General features: G+C 38.5%; 1 protein-coding gene across 1 annotated transcript in view; it reads right to left on the bottom strand.

The window, feature by feature from the left end:
• LOC126293350 (uncharacterized) overlaps positions 1–19,485 on the bottom strand; it is a 70,644-nt gene that overhangs the window by 12,619 nt on the left and 38,540 nt on the right. The window contains exon 5 of the mRNA XM_049986544.1: positions 5,594–5,692. Coding sequence (XP_049842501.1) covers positions 5,594–5,692 — 99 coding nt within the window. The remainder of the gene's footprint in view (positions 1–5,593; positions 5,693–19,485) is intronic.

The following is a 19,485-nucleotide window of genomic DNA, read 5'->3' as shown; positions in this document are numbered from 1 at the left end:
CACAAGTTGTCACCCGATATACTACTGGTGAAATCTCACCGAATGAGTACTTTGTCACCACCATCACTAACCTCAGTTCCTCTGATACGGACCTTTCGAGACAGTGGCTAATTCTGTTCTCGTCATAGACACTTGCCTTGTGTCATCTGTTGTTCAACTTATCACAGATGTTAATGCAAATGTGGAATGTCACTGACAATTTCCTTTCAATTTTGCAGCCATGAAAATAATTTGTATGCCTTCAGTCCCATACACACACATCGATGTCACGTGCGAATCTGCTGCAGCCTGCAGTACACCTCTACATCAGTGTGGCACTTTGTAGTACTGTGACAAGACTCTTCACATCCACGGAGTTTTACTGGCCACAGCAGGCACATTTGCTTCTGACAATAAGCTACATTATATTTATTTATTTAGCCAAAACTAGTTTCAAAGTTAAAGCCTTGCTATAAAGTGTAAAAAAATATGTAACAAGTAAACCTTGGCATAGCAAACTAATAGAAAGTTGTGAAAGAAGCAAAAAGCACTTTTATCATCATTATATACCCAAGACAACTGTAAAAATGCTGTAAATATGAAATTAAAGTCAAAATTGTCTCTCACACGCACAAAAAGTAACAATAGTAAACATGTGAAGCAACTTATGTTACAGTATGCACATAATTAAATGCACGACAGATTGTTGCTACCACAACAATATTATGAAAAGGATAATCGCTACTTATCACATAGCAGTGATACTGAGTCGCAAGTAGGCAGAATAAGACGACTGTCACAAAATAAGCTTTCACCCAGCAAGGTCTTTGTCAAAAATAAGTGAAACACACACACACACACACACACACACACACACACACACACACACACACACCTGACCACAGTCTCTGGCAGCTGAAGTCAGACACACTGACTTTCCAACTTTGCAGCTGATAAAGTTGCTGCAATTTACAGCTATGAATACAATGATAGATATTAAAAAAATAATGGGAAGAAATTCTAAGCATTAAACAGATCTAAATTTATCTAGATACATAGAGGTTATTCAGTTACTGTAAACTGTCAATCTCCGTTTATGATAATCACATACAATAAGTACAGTCTGGCCGTATCACAGCATTATGCTTTTTGGAGAATACTTATAGACATCTCTAAACCAATACTAAACTTATGAAGGTGACAAATTAATTTGTCAGATCCAGTAAAGCAAAATAGGAAAATATTTGCACCTGGCAACTGAATTTTATTGCAAAAAGAATATGTACTACAGCTGCTGAAATCTACAGTTGGCATAATCCGTATCACTTCAGGCAGGGGGATTACCTTCATAGTCTCTGATATTATTGAATTTAGCATATGTTAAAATCCAGGAATAAGTAAGAAACACACATTTTTTGTTTTCTCCAAAAAACATTCCTGCCCCAAGATACAGGCCTCAAAGATGACACAGCAAACACCATTTTGAAGTTGCGAATTTTGGAATTTTTTTTAAATGTACTATTTCTGGAACAGTTCTAGGTATATATTTTTTTATTATTTGAAAGATAATTGCTTTATGATTACAAAGAAATCCTCGATTTAGACTTATCTGTCAAAGTTATTTTACTATTGCATTCTGAACTTTTTTTATAATTTACAGAATTTTTTTTTCAAAAATGCCAATCCATAAAATTTTGATTTCTTTTCTGTTGATTAGTACCATATAGTTCTACATTGGAAAGGAGAGCTTCCACCTTTAAGTTGAATACGTTTTACAAACAACTGAAATTTTTGCCATACATAAAACCTGTTTTATCACCACATTATCACATAACAGGCTCATTAAAAATCAAAACCTAGCCTCATTCAACATAATTTTTGTTTTGAAAGATGAGTAAGAGACTCATTTTTCAAGCATTTTAAATGGCTCCAAAATGTACGTGAAAGGTCCAAAGTCTTAGAGGTTTCTATTCATACAACCTCTGTGCACTCTGTTTTGTACAGAATTTAGCCAGTCATCTCAATTTGATATAGAGTGATGTCTTCCTGTTGGATTTCGTTACTGAAGAGGTTTCTAAGAAACCTGAGACCATGCAGTGAGTTCTGTGTTTTTGTGAGGAATTTGTCAGTTGACACAGTTGCAGTGTTATTTCATGAAAAGGACTGTTTGAAATGTCTTCTGACTGGGGCCAAGTGAGAGTGAAGTGTGCTGACTATTTGCATAGCCATAAAAGAGTGATATATAAGACAAAAATTGACATAACAACAACAATGATAGTATCTGAACAAGGTGAAGCCTCCCATGGTGCAAATGATACAGATTCTGCATCAATAGAGGAAGAATTAAATACCCTGAATCAGTCAACTACAGAAGTAAGTGTTAGTCCTGTTAAGAAACTGTGGTCAATGAAGTCAAGTGATAAGCTCTGTGGATCAAGAAAGTGCAGAGAAATTATTAAAGCTATGGATGAATACACTACAGCAAAACTGACCACACTCTTCAAAGTAGAAATTCCATCCTCAGACGAAAATGAATCAAAGCACTCTTGCACCTCTTGCTAGGAATTTTTCACAAATATCAATCCAGCTGTTGAATATTGTGCAGTGAAAAGGTGTATGTTTCAACTAGTATTCAAGAGACATTTTCGAAGAAAACAATTTTGCACCACATTCCATCAGTACCAAAGTACATTGTAGACAAATCAAGACATGTGAGGTCTGTAAAAGGAGTATTTGCAACACCAGATCCATATTATGGTCATCCTGTAGAAGCAGCCCAAGTTCAAATAGTGCAGTCATTTTATCTGGAAGGTAAATGGGACTGTTCTCAACAGTGTGCCAACAAAAAGACACTATAACTGAAACAGTTGAATCTCAAAAAGTTGTGAAAGCGAAGAGGTACATGACTCGCAGTATTAAAGGAATTTTCGCAATTTTTAAGAGCAATTACAGAACTTTACATATTGGAAGATCAAAATTTTATGCACTATGACCAAAGTGGGTAGTTCCACATCCATGTAGAGATCTCTGTTTATGTGTATACTGTGCGAATTTTCAACTTTGTGTGGTAACTTTGAAGAACTTAATGGAGCACATTACAAACACCTTAGTTGGGTGTGTGAAGTCATTATAGTCTGTGACATAAAGTGAGAGACTTGTTTGTTTCAAGAATGTGGTGACTGTCCCAGAAAAGGAGGACTGTCTTTACAGACACTTGGCCTGGAAAACGTAGCAGATAACTCTGCAGAAATTACATATGCAACATGGGAGGAAAATAAACTAATTGAGGAAACTGTTGCATTTGACAGTTTCAATGATGAACTTTGTAAATAGTCAGTGAAAGCAGTACCACACCAGTAGCATCTGAAGAAATTGCAACACCACCACACTGCTGCAGTAAAAGGGCGTGTACAGGCTGAAGAACTATGTTTAGTGCTTCACCGTGATTTTGCTGAGAACTGGTTTGTAATTCTGTTTCTAAGTACAGGGTATAATTGGAGTAATGACCAGGTTTCATTTTTACAGTAGTGACATATTTTCAAAACAAGACCACAAGTATTGCAATTATAAGTGATGACACAGGACATGACTCAGCACAAGCTTTGCTAGCAATGTGCGAAATTCTTCAACTGCAAACAGGGGCAGAGAAGATCATCATTATTTCTGATGGTGCTCCTAGTCATTATACAAATCGTTACCAGCTGTTTGAATTGAGTAAGTCGCTTGTGCCAACTGACTGGGTATACAGTGCTACTGGTGATGGGAAGGGGCCTCGGGATGGTGTAGGAGGCCTGCTGAAGCACCATGCTACAAAACATGATCTTTTCAGACCAAATATAGCTGTGATTCAGAATGCTGAGGATTTTACGAGAGTCATAAAATCTTACACATCCACAACCCTCATTCTTTTGTCCAAAGAGGAAATCACAGAATTCTGTGGGCAGAAAATAGAATAATGGTCCAAACAAACTACTCCTGTGAAAGGAATTCAGATGAAACATTTTTGGACTCAAAGTGATGGGTGAACTCATATTGCATGCGCTTTAAAGAGCAAGAAAGAAGAAATTTTGTTGATTTGGTAAACACCTCAGGATCAGCAGGATAATATTCAGATTCACAATGTGAGAAGGGGGACACATTTTTAGTTAACTGAACGGCTAATTTCAGTCAAAACAGAGTGCATAGAAGTTGTATAAATTGAAACCTTTAAGTCTTTGGACCTTTCACATACATTTTGAACCATTTAAAATGTTTGAAAAATGAGTCTCTTACTCGTCTTTCAAAACTAAAATTATGTTAGGTTTTGATTTTTATGAGCCTGTTATGCGATAATAAAACAGGTTTCACGTATGGCAAAAATATCAATTGTTTATAAAACCTGTTCAACATAAAAGTGGAAGTTCTCCTTTTCAGGGAATGTAAAACTATATGGCATAAATCAACAGAAAAAAAAAAATCATATGGATTGACATCTTCGGGAAAAAAAATCATATGTTATAAAAAAGTTCAGAACATTATAGGAAAAGAACATTGACAGATAAGTCCAAATGGAGGATTTCTTTGTAATCATAAAACAATTACCTTTCAAGTAAAACAACAACAACAACAACAACACAGTATCTATCACTATTCCAGAGACACACCACTATCAAATGTTTTTCCAAAATTCGCATCTTCAAAATGGTATGCACAGTGTCATCTTTGGAGGGTTGTATCTTAAGAGCAGAAATTTTTTTGGAGAAAACAAAATAGCACATGTTCCTTACTTAGTCCTGCATTTTAACTTATGCTAAATTCAATAACATCCGAGACCATGAAGGTAAGATTTTTTCCCTAGCCTGCCTGAGTTGATATTGACCATTCCAGCTATGAATAACATACCAGTGTATAAATAATAATAATAAAAAAAAGTGGGCGGGGGGGGGGGGGGGAGAAATTGTAAGCATAAAAGGTATCTAAATGTACATCAATATCAGTGGTTAGGGCACATGTGCTAAGAACAATGAGAAAAAGTATCTGTAAATATGAGAATCTGGCCTCCAACAAGAAACACTAAATGCCAGTCAACCATCAGCCAAAGAATCCAAGAAGATTATGGTGAAAGTGTACTTCAGTTTAGCGTGTCTGATGTCCCGTGTCAATTAATGACATGTCTCTCCACCAGTTAAGTTATGTTCCACGGAGCACTTGAACATTCTTTTATCAAAATTATGTGGAACTAGTCGGTTTACAGCACAGTACAGCACAGCACAGCACAGCACAGCACAGCACAGCACAGCACAGCACACACACACACACACACACACACACACACACACACACTAATGTTAACGTTAATAAACCACATTATTTTTAGTCCTACTCAAGCAACTACACTTAATATTTGTTTGCAACTAACTGTCAGACACACTCGGTAATATTACCAAGAGGAGTGAATACAGCAGCCCACCCCCAACCATACAGAATTGAGGCACTGCAGCATTCGCCTAAGTGCCAGCCAACTGCTCGATTCTTTTATCTGCCATTGACGAGGGAATCATCTTCACTTCTTCCAGTATTTCTACTCCCCTCACAATTGTCTGTATGGTATTAACAATTACTTTTGATCACATACCTGGAAATTATATTTCTTGATAATATCACGTTGTAGATTACAGAAGTCTTTATTTATTTCCACTCCAAAGATCTTGGTAGCCTTCGTGTATATGTACGCCTATAAAAAGAACACAGAAGTTTCTTTAGGTTATAAATTGTAACTAAAGTAAGTTATGTTTCACAATATTTATTAATTGCAAAAAGTATACTGTACAGAAGGAAAAATCACAATTTTGTGTTTGTTGCAGTATTTTCATTTTCTTATTTCCAGAGATGGTGCTCAGCTACAAGTTTTATTTGTTTCATTAACTAGTTTATGGAGAAAAACAAATCTGTTGTTGTTCTAACTTACCAAAATCTGTAATTTAACTAAGAAAAAAATTTACACTCAGAGGCAGTTTTGGATTCCACAAGTTCTGAGAGATGACTGGTGCATCATAATTTCAAAGTCAAAGTACCTACTTGCTTATATCAATTAATGAATTTAATGTTGAACTGGATTATGCTGTGAATAAAAATCAGTTGAATGTGGAATAATTTGCTATACAATTTAGCAACTTCAGCTCCTTTTTGGTAAAGGGTGTCACATAAAATGTGTCACCATTTTGTTTCTTGGTACACACTTCACTGCCGAGAAACACTCAAGAAACATCTACCACCATGGAAAACCTCTGAACATTTGTTCCAGAGCTCAGATCATGCCCAAATATGTCCACCGTTTTGATTCCCAACTTCCTTGACACTTGTGTAAGAAATCCAACACAGTGTTTGCGTGTGGAAGGGCAGTACAGTAGCAAGAGGCTACAGAATAGAATTATTTTGGAGCGTGCTCAAATAAGGTGCACTGTTAACAGTTTCTTTTTTTTTTAAAAAAAAAAGGTCTAAGAAGTCCATGACTGGAAATTGCAACCCACACTGTAATCCTTGCAGCATGATGTCATTCATGATGCAATTGCTGTTTTTCAGTACCTCAACAGCATTTATTTTATTTGTTAATCATCCTGGAGGACCTCTTCACTACGGATCAATTGGAATGAAAGTAAATCTAATCTAATCTAATCTAAAAACGGACCATCCAAATGAAAATGCACCTCATCTGAAAACCAGACATCATTGAGAGTTTATTTCCTATCCTCCTCGCAGCGGGCAAACAGAAGTCTCTGCCTCTTGTACAGGTACATCTGGAGATCACTTTTAAGAATCCATTGAACAGAGCATCTGGATATGCTCTATTGCATTGCTCCCTTTCTGCACGTTTCACCGGGGCTTCCTTGTAAAGCAACTTGTACCACTTGAGTATTCTCCAGCAAACAAACAAGCTTCAGCCAAGGTGGTTTCGCTTCCAATATTGAACCTTCCCATGAAACCTGATCATACAGCCTGTGAATTGTTATCTTGTAAGGGACTCACCTTGTGTTAAACTGTTGTCAAAACACCTCCGAGTCAAAACAGGACTTCTCACTTCGTGAAAAAGAAACACAACTGGCAATCACTGCTGTAGTTTAGCCTTCCTAAGTCAGCCGTGTTGTAAACACTAGTCTCCTCGTGAAGGTATCACGAACTGCACATGATTTTGTAAGTCATTTGTTTCTCCCAGCTCAACTGTTACTACAGTTGAGATGATCAACAGGATATCTAAAGTGACTTATAAATTATGTAAGGAACAAATTGTGACTTATGTTTGCCACCCTTTAGATTGAATACAGGATCAGGACCACACCTGTAGACCTCTACACATTTTCCACCGTATTTCAAACAGCACCACCGAGAGCTCTGCTGTGGCCCCACCAGCCAGTGAGGTCACTCAGATGTCCACAGGTGGGGCCACCTCATGCCAGAGCCACTAACTGCTCTTATATTATGTACTATATGTGTGCCTATCATCCATCTATTTGCAGACAAGCTTCACACTGAACATGCAACAACATTGTTTTCCAAACAATATTAACTAGGAGCAAACATGTCTCTTTCTTCTGCTGGTCATGACACGACAAGGCTACTTCACGAACTAGATTCTACAACTACCACCCTATGATTCTGTTACACTTTTGCTAACACTTGTCTTCCCTCAGACCGCTACTGTGGTCTTCAGTCTGAATAGCATTTTGACTCAGCTCTCCACGCTACTATATCTTGTGCAGTCCTCTTTATTTCTGTGCAACTACTACATCCTACATCTACAGGGTGTTTCAAAAACAATGTATGTTTTTTGAATGCATATATTTATTAAACTTTTAAGACATATGAATATGAAACTTCACACACATATTTACGAACCTCTCAAGTTCAGATTACAGTTGTTCAGTATGTCCTCCATCAGCGACACAAACAGTATCACATTGATACTCAAATTCCTCTCATACTGGAGCAAGTATGTCCTTGGCACTGATGTTATGGCAGTATGGATTTGGTTCTTCAACTCTTCCAGGTTCTGTCAGAGTGGTGGTACATAAAAGTTGTCTTTAACAAAACCCCACAGGAAGAAGTCAGAGGGTGTCAAAGTTGGTGATTGTGGAGCCCAGCTGAGACATGCTAAGTTGCCAGCTCCTTCATGACCAATCCAACAGTAGGGTAGAGCTTCATTCAGATATTCACACACTTGGTGACTCCAGCGAAAGGGTGCCCCCTTGTTGAAAAATGAAGTTGTCTTCGTGCAGCCTCGGAAACAACCAGTTTTGTAACATAGCCTGATACTGCTGACCGTTAACCGTGTTTCCATTAAAGAAGAATGGGCCATAAACAGATGATCGAGATATCGCACAAAACACTTAGACTTTCGGCGAATCTCGTACTTGTTCAATGGCTGCATGTGGGTTCTGTAGGTCCCAAATTTGAACACTGTGCTTGCTTACCTGACCACTAATGTGGAAAGTCGCTTTATCACTGAACACAATGCATTGTGTGAAAGTATTATAATTGGCAATAGCATCAAGAATCTCATTACAAAATGCCACAGGTCTCCGTTTGTCATCAGGACACAGAGTTTGTAACAGCTGTAACTTGTATGGCTTCATAGCCAACTGACGTCTCAAAACATGCCACATTATTGTTGTAGGCAGTTGTAACTCCCTACCGACACCACAAGTTGATTTTGAAGGGCTATGTTGGAAAGCGGTTTGAATTCATGCAACATTTTCTTCAGGAACACGAGGGCGGCCAGGACTCTTTCCTATACAAACACATCCTATATCTAGAAACCGTGGATACCATCTGCGAATGTTCCACCCATTCAGAGGATCAATTTGGTACATTAACGTGAAACGTCTTTGCACTGTAATCATGGAATTGCACTTTGCAAACTTGAGAATACAAAATGATTTCTGCTGCAGAGTAGCCATTTTAAACATCTGATGGTTGCCAAGCAAACAAGAGACAACTGACATCTAGCGGCTATTTATATAAACTGGACTATGTACTCATTTGTCTAATAACTGAGCCGAGGCGCAGTGATCAGAAAGTTTGGACAAAATAATACTTTGTAATATGTATATTCTTTTTGAAACATTGTGTACTTGTTCCTGCTTCCTGTTCTCATACCTTAGTGTCCATCCACAGTTTTTCCCACATAATCAAAGTAATGATTCCTTTCTGCCTAGGGACATGTCCTATCAACCAACTCCTTATTTTAGTCAAGTTGTATCGCACCTCCACATTTTATCATGCCATGTTTCCACATCTTTCAGATATGCTGCACAAATTCCATGAGATTCGATTAGATTAATTATTCATTCCATAGAACCATAAAAGAGGGAATCATCCTGGGGGCGGAACATTTCAGATAAACACATTACAAAAATGTAATTAGAAAAACTTGAATTTCAGTAATTTTAATGACCCTCAGTCAATAAACAGCAATATTATGTACATGAATTAAATTTAAACTTCTAATATTTACAGGTTTAATACTTACATCTGCTTTCATTAAATCTATCATTCAGATATTTACTAGTTTCTTGGCTATTACAACCAAGTATTGTCAAAAATTAAAGTAAATTATTCATTTCACTGCTCCTCAAGTTAAGAACAGTCAGATTATGTACAAGACATAAAATTAAACTTCCACTATTTACAGACTTAAGACTTACATCTGCTTTCCATACATCCGTCATTCACACAGTAGGTAGTTACATGACTGTTACAACCAAGTATTGTCAAAAATTAAAGTATAATATATTTCATTAAAATGGTCTACTACATTTGTTGAGAAACTCATAGATGGAATAGAAGGAGCTGTCCACCAAAAATTCTTTCAAATTATGTTTAAATTGTGCCTTGTCTGAAACTAAACTCTTAACGGTTGCTGGTAACTTATTGAAAATATGCATTGCTGAATACTGGAGTACTTTCTGGGAAAGTAGTAAGTGATTTTAAAACTTTAAGTTGTTGTTGTTGTTGTTGTCTTCAGTCCTGAGACTGGTTTGATGCGGCTCTCCATACTACTCTTCTATCCTGTGCAAGCTTCTTCATCTCCCAGTAACTACTGCAGCCTACATCCTTTTGAATCTGCTTAGTGTATTCATCTCTTGGTCTCCCTCTACGATTTTTACCCTCCATGCTGCCCTCCAGTACTAAATTTTTGATCCCTTGATGCCTCAGAACATGTACTATCAACCGATCCCTTCTTCTGGTCAAATTGTGCCACAAACTCCTCTTCTCTCCAATTCTATTCAATACCTCCTCATTAGTTATGTGATCTACCCATCTAATCTTCAGCATTCTTCTGTAGCACCACATTTCAAAAGATTCTATTCTCTTCTTGCCTAAACTATTTATCGTCCATGTTTCACTTCCATACATGGCTACACTCCATACAAATACTTTCAGAAATGACTTCCTGACACTTAAATCTAAACTCGATGTTAACAAATTTCTCTTCTTCAGAAACGATTTCCTTGCCATTGCCAGTCTACATTTTATATCCTCTCTACTTCGACCATCATCAGTTATTTTGCTCCCCAAATAGCAAAACTCCTTTACTACTTTAAGTGTCTCTTTCCCTAATTTAATTCCCTCTGCGTCACCTGACTTAATTTGACTACATTCCACTATCCTCGTTTTGCTTTTGTTGATGTTCATCTTATATCCTCCTTTCAAGACAGTATCCATTCCGTTCAACTGCTCTTCCAAGTCCTTTTCTGTCTCTGACAGAATTACAATGTCATCGGCGAACCTCAAAGTTTTTATTTCTTCTCCTTGGGTTTTAATACATACTCTGAATTTTTCTTTTGTTTCCTTTAGTGCTTGCTCAATATACAGATTGAATAGCATCGGGGAGAGGCTACAACCCTGTGTCACTCCCTTCCCAACCACTGCTTCCCTTTCATGCCCCTCAACTCTTATAACTGCCATCTGGTTTCTGTACAAATTGTAAATAGCCTTTCCCTCCCTGTATTTTACCCCTGCCACCTTCAGAATTTGAAAGAGGGTATTCCAGTCAACATTTTCAAAGGCTTTCTCAAAGTCTACAAATGCTAGAAACGTAGGTTTGCCTTTCCTTAATCTTTCTTCTAAGATAAGTCGTAGGGTCAGTATTGCCTCGCGTGTTCCAACATTTCTACAGAATCCAAACTGATTGTTCTTATATTGTTCTTATTCCTAGTATTGATACTGTGTACTTAACAGTTAGTTGGAAAAAGAGATGTATTATTTACAACAAACTTCATTTAGGAGTAAATATACTGAGAAGCTGTGGTTAATATGCCCAATTCTTTGAATAGGTTTCAACATGATGTTCTTGGATTTACACTATTCATTACTCTTAGTATTCGCTTCTGTAGTCTATAAATGTTTTCTTTGTTTGCGGAGTTACCCCAAAATATGATGCCATATGATATAATGGAGTGAAAATAAGCAAAATATGTCAGTTTTTTTATATTTATATCTCCTATGTCTGGCATCATTCGCATTGCAAACACAGATTTGTTTAGGCGCTTTAGCAATTCATTAATATGTTGCCTCCAACTGAATTTACTATCAAGACATGTCACATTGCTGTGGTTCATCGCCACTGTCGACAGCCTTGGGGAAGTAGGCCATGCTGCTCTCTATAGCATTGTTCACAAGCAGGCTTTCTGTCTTTGATTGTACAGGAATTACACCTAATTTCTCAAGTCGTATAAAACAACTGACCTGCTTCTCAATTTGTCGAGGCCGCAACGATTTCTTATTAACGTGCATCCTGAGATATATTTTCATTAAAATTTTCCAGTTTACTACCTAGCTTTGTAACTGCCATCACATGTCTTTACTTACACTGTGAAACTTACTTATTTATTTATTTATTTATTTGAATAACCTGTTTGGAGGTTGGTTTTATCTCTCTGTGTTTTTGTTTCTTCCAGTTTTCCTTCCTCCTTCAAGAGTGTTTTCTTTTTCTTTCTGGGTCCACTTTCATTCTTTTGCAGACCTCTTTCCTGAAATCCTGCCTTCTGTGTTGCCTCTCTAGAAAGTATTCTATTATCTATTACGTCCATTCTAATTCCAATGTTTTTCATATCTTTTTCAGTTTCAGTGAGCCACATGGGTTTGGATCTGTAGTTGTTCAGTCAGTTGCAAATCTACTTGGTTTGCCTGTTATTATCCATTCGGTAGGTGTGCCCATAAAATTGTAGTCTTCTTTCCCTCATTACATCACTTACTTTTTCCATTTTCAAATAAGATTCTCTATTTGATCTTAATCTGTGTTCAACATTACTATTATTTCCAAGTCCCCATATTTTCCTTATAATTCTTCATTCAACTTTTTACAGTTTTCCAAGAGCCCTAAATCTTGTTTGTTTAAGGGTTTCTGCTGCATACAGTGTTTCAGGCCATACCACCATTTGATAGTGTGTTAGTTTTGTGTTCCAGGTAATGTTTTTTGTTATATATGTTTTTTGTCATTGGGAATGCCTTTTCCATTTTATGTACTCTATTTTCTATGGACTTTTTCTTCCATGTTGCTTGTTATCCATTCTCCTAGGCATTTAAAACAATTTGTTTCAAATATTCCATTCTTATGAATTTGGAGGGGGCAGCATTGATATTTGTGACGAAATGCGTTTTTTTCAAATGATTTTTTAATCCTGTTTCACTTTTTTTTATAGTTCTGTGATTTGTTCTTTGCTACTATCCACCAAGTCAGTAATTAATGTCATGTCATATGCAAATATTAGGAAATATATGGTGATTTTGTTTCGGTTTCTTTCTACTGTAATTACTACTTAGTAATTGGACTCTCTCCATTCTCCCACTACCGTCTCTAATGCGCAGTTAATGACAAACCATCTCCCTGCCTTACTTCTGATTATTTCAAAAGTTTTTGACATTTCCCCATTGATTTTACTTCTTATATTGTGTTTATTAAAGTTCATTTAATTATTTCTGTTGTTTTACTGTCAAATGTAAATTTCTTTATAATGCTGATTAGTGCATATCTAATTGGGTCATATGCCTTTTTAAAATCCATGGAAGTTATCATGTGTTTCAAGTTTCTGATTTTCTTCATTTCTGTTATGTTTCTTAGATTTGCTCTGCACAAGACCTTCCATTCCTAAATCCTGCTTGGTACTCTCCTAGCTGTGGGCTGAACATTCCTTCAGCTATCTTCTAAACTGCCATGGACAGATCTTATATGTGACTGGTATAATTGTTAGGATCAGTTTTCTAATCTCTTTTATGTAGTGGATGCATTAATCATTACGTCTATTCTGATGGTAATCTGCTTGTTATCCAAAGTTCAATGATGATTTCTGTTAGACATAGAACAATGTTGTCATTAGAGTGTTTCCACAGTTCAATTTCCACAATTTTGCAATCACTTTCTCTAGGTAACATCTGTATGTCAAACTTTCAGGGTTGGTATTGATTCTTTTTTTCTAAATATTGGTCTGACATTGAATTTAATGAAATATAGGTAGGTAGTGGTGTGAATCTAAACCAGCAATTTTTATACTGAGTACCTATGTTGCAGAGTCTACTTATAGAAATGTGATCGAGTTGTTTCTCACCACAAATCAGATTTTGTGATACCCATGTATTTTGTTTTCAAGGCAGTTTTCTGAAAAAATGTATTTTTAGTACTATGTTATGCTGTCTGCACAGGCTTAAAATTCTTTCTTTGTGCTGCTGGTTCTTTTATGTGCAGCAAATTTCCTACTATTGACCTGTGCTGACATTCTTTGAAAATTTGTGTATCAAAATCTCCAAGTAGTAATGCTGTGTTTTTTAATGAAATGTCATCTCAGGCATTCGACACATCTTACCAAATTTTTTCTGTTTGCTCTCTCTGTGTTCTGTTTTTCTCAATTGTTGGTGCAGGTGTATTTATAATAGTTTAAACCTTGTTTGAGAATTTAAATGTTAAATATGGAAAGTCTTTCATTAATTCATTTAAATTCTATTATTGAGTTTTTGATTACAATGAAATTTGTTCCAAATTAGGGTACATTCATCATAACTCTTTTTGGGTTCGATAAAATCGCTGAGACAGGAAAGATCGTATGAAGATGGAGTGGTGGCAATGAAAGCCCCATTGATGCAGTTGTGCGAGAATACAGTGTCTCCAAGTAGTATCATATGCCTTACCAATATCAAAGAATATGCTTACACAGGAATGTTCACGTAGGAAAGACTGCTCAGATTTGTCGGCACAGTGGGCTGAAATTTCTAGAATTCACACTGAGAGTGGCTAAGGAGTTCCACGGTCTCTAACAACCAGACCAGACGACAGCTAACCACTTCCACCAGGGTCTTTCCTAGGCAGCTTGTAAAGGTGATAATCCGAAAATACTGGAACATGTGCAGTCCTTTCCTGCATTTCTCCACAGGTTGTGGAATTGACCTGACTGCCATATTAAGTTAAAATATTCAATGAGTATGTCCTTTGATACCGTTCGCAAATGTCAAAGGATGCAGTACTGGATTTCATCGTGACTGGACATAGTATTTGGGGTCTCTGACAGTGGCAAATCCAGCTACCACAAGGAGAAAGGGCAGTTGAAAGACTCAGAATCGTGGCATCTGACATCCAACTTGCCCCTCTCCACAGTCGCACAGTAGTGGCAAAACGCTGGATGTTGGCTGGCATTGGCAGTAGTTTTCCCAAAATGCTCTGCCAGCATTTGAGTGATGTCTCCGGGCATTATTTGGAGACGCCTATGTTTCAGCACTGATGCTATAGGTAAATGACTGTGTTTACCAGAAATCCTCAGGATGGCTTCCCGTACTTTTGTAGAAGTAGAACAAGTGGAACACTTGCCCTGACCTTTTCTTGCTCTCCTGAAGCACATGTCAAGCCTTAGCTTTTGCGACTCTAAACGGTAAGAGTTTGTTTGTTGTCAGGCAGCATTTAAACCAACTAAGATCCACATGCCTGTCTCAGTTTGCTGAACGGCGCTCATCTGCACACCTCCTAAGATTACCTGAGGACTTTGTGATCGGTTGGTCAATGGCATGACGGACCACTCGTGTGATGTAGTCCACCTACTCCTGGATGCTGTTGCAGTGTTCAAACACAGCCAGCTGGCTGAACAGTGTCCAGTTAGCCTTGATGACCATCCATTTTGGAGGCTTCTCTTTAGGGCACGATCCATCCAGCAGATGAATGTGGAGTGGGGAAATTGTAACTATAATGATGATTAACAGTGACCTCCCACTGAATAGAGTTTGCGAGCGCTGGAGAGCAGAAAGAAAGGTCGATGGCTGAGAAAGACCCAGCAGCGGTACAGAAATGAGAGTGAGTACCTGTGCTGAGGATGCACAACTCATGAGACATCACGAAGCTCTCCAAAACCAGACCCTGATGGCAAGGAGAGGTCCAGCCCCCCAAGATGTGACAAGCATTGAAGTCTCCCAGCAGGAAAAATGGCTTGAGGAATTGTTCCACAAAATCTACGAGAGGCTCAGTGTCTATTGAATCTTGCAGAGGGAAAGCAGTGAGCACACACTGATCCTCCGACACATGTGAATTTCGACAGCAACTGCTTGCAGGTCAGTAGTCAGTCAAGACCAGAGGCACAGTGCGCATTACTGACAAATACATCAATCCCTCCCTTGGCTCTGTCCCCAGTCAGGTCATCCTTTCGGTGAGGGATAGAGCCCTGTAACACTGGAGTGTCAGTGGCTTTATAATGTTTTTCTTTTAAGTACAGGCACAGGGGGCATCCCTGTGCTAGCAGTTTCAGTTCCTCCACATTTGTTCTGAACCCATTAATGTCCACTGTAATATGGGAGCCATTATCATGGGGGTTGCGCTTTCACTCTGTCTTTCCGCCGCGGAGGAGAGCCCATAACGGCCGGGACCTCAATGTTGTCGGACTGTTTACCTCCCATCTCCATCAGTGGTGGATGAATGACCTTTGATTTTTTGTATAGGGCAGGCTTCGGAGCCACAACTGCAGCAACGGTGGTAGGAGCACTGGACAGTGGACCACACTGTACCTTTGGAGGAGCAGGGAGCTCCACAACGCTAGCGACCACAGACTTGACCAATGTTTTGGGAGGAAGTATACGCTATGAAGTAACTGCAGTAGCACAAGTACACTGACAAACACAGGTACTAGTGCTGACACAAGCTACCTTCGTTGGTGTAGCAGCATCAGTTTTCTATACTAGTTTTTTAGCAACTGACACAAAGGATGTAGCGAACATCGGGGCCTGCACTGTCTTATAAATCTTGGGTCTCACCCTAAGGGATCTGTCGTGTGGTTTTATCTGATGTACTTTCCGTTCTTCAAGTAAGTTCCAGCAGTCCCTGCTCCAGACAGGGTGAGCTCCTGAGCAATTCACACACTTTGCAGGAGAACAACATATGATTCCTTCGTAAGCATCCTTACCACATTTGCCACAAGTGTCTTTTCCCTTACATCCAAGAGTTGTTGTTGTTGTTGTCTTCAGTCCTGAGACTGGTTTGATGCAGCTCTCCATGCTACTCTATCCTGCGCAAGCTGCTTCATCTCCCAGTACCTACTGCAACCTACATCCTTCTGAATCTGCTTAGTGTACTCATCTCTCGGTCTCCCTCTACGATTTTTACCCTCCACGCTGCCCTCCAATGCTAAATTTGTGATCCCTTGATGCCTCAAAACATGTCCTACCAACCGATCCCTTCTTCTAGTCAAGTTGTGCCACAAACTTCTCTTCTCCCCAATCCTATTCAATACCTCCTCATTAGTTACGTGATCTATCCACCTTATCTTCAGTATTCTTCTGTAGCACCACATTTCGAAAGCTTCTATTCTCTTCTTGTCCAAACTAGTTATCGTCCATGTTTCACTTCCATACATGGCTACACTCCAAACAAATACTTTCAGAAACGACTTCCTGATACATAAATCTATATTCGATGTTAACAAATTTCTCTTCTTCAGAAACGCTTTCCTTGCCATTGCCAGTCTACATTTTTATATCCTCTCTACTTCGACCATCATCAGTTATTTTACTTCCTAAATAGCAAAACTCCTTTACTACTTTAAGTGTCTCATTTCCTAATCTAATTCCCTCAGCATCACCCGATTTAATTTGACTACATTCCATTATCCTCGTTTTGCTTTTGTTAATGTTCATCTTATATCCTCCTTTCAAGACACTGTCCATTCCGTTCAACTGCTCTTCCAAGTCCTTTGCCATCTCTGACAGAATTACAATGTCATCGGCGAACCTCAAAGTTTTTACTTCGTCTCCATGAATTTTAATACCTACTCCAAATTTTTCTTTTGTTTCCTTTACTGCTTGCTCAATATACAGATTGAATAACATCGGGGAGAGGCTACAACCCTGTCTCACTCCTTTCCCAACCACTGCTTCCCTTTCATGCCCCTCGACTCTTATTACTGCCATCTGGTTTCTGTACAAATTATAAATAGCCTTTCGCTCCCTGTATTTTACCCCTGCCACCTTTAGAATTTGAAAAAGAGTATTCCAGTCAACATTGTCAAAAGCTTTCTCTAAGTCTACAAATGCTAGAAACGTAGGTTTGCCTTTTCTTAATCTTTCTTCTAAGATAAGTCGTAAGGTCAGTATTGCCTCACGTGTTCCAACATTTCGACGGAATCCAAACTGATCCTCCCCGAGGTCTGCATCTACCAGTTTTTCCATTCGTCTGTAAAGAATTCGCGTTAGTATTTTGCAGCCGTGGCTTATTAAACTGATAGTTCGGTAATTTTCGCATCTGTCAGCACCTGCTTTTTTTGGGATTGGAATTATTATATTCTTCTTGAAGTCTGAGGGTATTTCGCCTGTCTCATACATCTTGCTCACCAGCTGGTAGAGTTTTGTCATGACTGGCTCTCCCAAGGCCGTCAGTAGTTCTAATGGAATGTTGTCTACTCCGGGGGCCTTGTTTTGACTCAGGTCTTTCAGTGCTCTGTCAAACTCTTCACGCAGTATCGTATCTCCCATTTCGTCTTCATCTACATCCTCTTCTATTTCCATAATATTGTCCTCAAGTACATCGCCCTTGTATAAACCTTCTATATACTCCTTCCACCTTTCTGCCTTCCCTTCTTTGGTTAGAACTGAGTTTCCATCTGAGTTCTTGATATTCAATACAAGTGGTTTTTTTTTCTCCAAAGGTCTCTTTAATTTTCCTGTAGGCAGTATCTATCTTACCCCTAGTGAGATGTGCCTCTACATCCTTACATTTGTCCTCTAGCCATCCCTGTTTAGCCATTTTGCACTTCCTGTCGATCTCATTTTTGAGACGTTTGTATTCCTTTTTGCCTGCTTCATTTACTGCATTTTTATATTTTCTCCTTTCATCAATTAAATTCAATATTTCTTCTGTTACCCAAGGATTTCTAGCAGCCCTCGTCTTTGTACCTACTTTATCCTCTGCTGCCTTCACTACTACATCCCTCAGAGCTACCCATTCTTCTTCTACTGTACTTCTTTCCCCTATTCCTGTCAATTGTTCCCTTATGCTCTCTCTGAAACTCTGTACAACCTCTGGTTCTTTCAGTTTATCCAGGTCCCATCTCCTTAATTTCCCACATTTTTGCAGTTTCTTCAGTTTTAATCTACAGGTCATAACCAATAGATTGTGGTCAGAGTCCACATCTGCCCCTGGAAATGTCTTACAACTTAAAACCTGGTTCCTAAATCTCTGTCTTACCATTATATAATCTATCTGATACCTTTTAGTATCTCCAGGGTTCTTCCACGTATACAACCTTCTTTCATGATTCTTAAACCAAGTGTTAGCTATGATTAAGTTGTGCTCCGTGCAAAATTCTACTAGGCGGCTTCCTCTTTCATTTCTTAGCCCCAATCCATATTCACCTACTATGTTTCCTTCTCTCCGTTTTCCTACACTCGAATTCCAGTCACCCATTACTATTAAATTTTCGTCTCCCTTCACTATCTGAATAATTTCTTTTATTTCATCGTACATTTCTTCAATTTCTTCACCATCTGCAGAGCTAGTTGGCATATAAACTTGTACTACTGTAGTAGGTGTGGGCTTCGTATCTATCTTGGCCACAATAATGCGTTCACTATGCTGTTTGTAGTAGCTTACCCGCATTCCTATTTTCCTATTCATTATTAAACCTACTCCTGCATTACCCCTATTTGATTTTGTGTTTATAACCCTGTAGTCACCTGACCAGAAGTCTTGTTCCTCCTGCCACCGAACTTCACTAATTCCCACTATATCTAACTTTAACCTATCCATTTCCCTTTTTAAATTTTCTAACCTACCTGCCCGATTAAGGGATCTGACATTCCACGCTCCGATCCGTAGAACGCCAGTTTTCTTTCTCCTGATAACGACATCCTCCTGAGTAGTCCCCGCCCGGAGATCCGAATGGGGGACTATTTTACCTCCGGAATATTTTACCCAAGAGGATGCCATCATCATTTAATCATACAGTAAAGCTGCATGTCCTCGGGAAAAATTACGGCTGTAGTTTCCCCTTGCTTTCAGCCGTTCGC

This window comes from Schistocerca gregaria, chromosome 10, assembly GCF_023897955.1.
Source record: "Schistocerca gregaria isolate iqSchGreg1 chromosome 10, iqSchGreg1.2, whole genome shotgun sequence".
Taxonomy (NCBI): domain Eukaryota; kingdom Metazoa; phylum Arthropoda; class Insecta; order Orthoptera; family Acrididae; genus Schistocerca; species Schistocerca gregaria.
The sequence above is the reverse complement of the archived record's forward strand: the minus strand, read 5'-3'. Positions and strand labels throughout refer to the sequence as shown.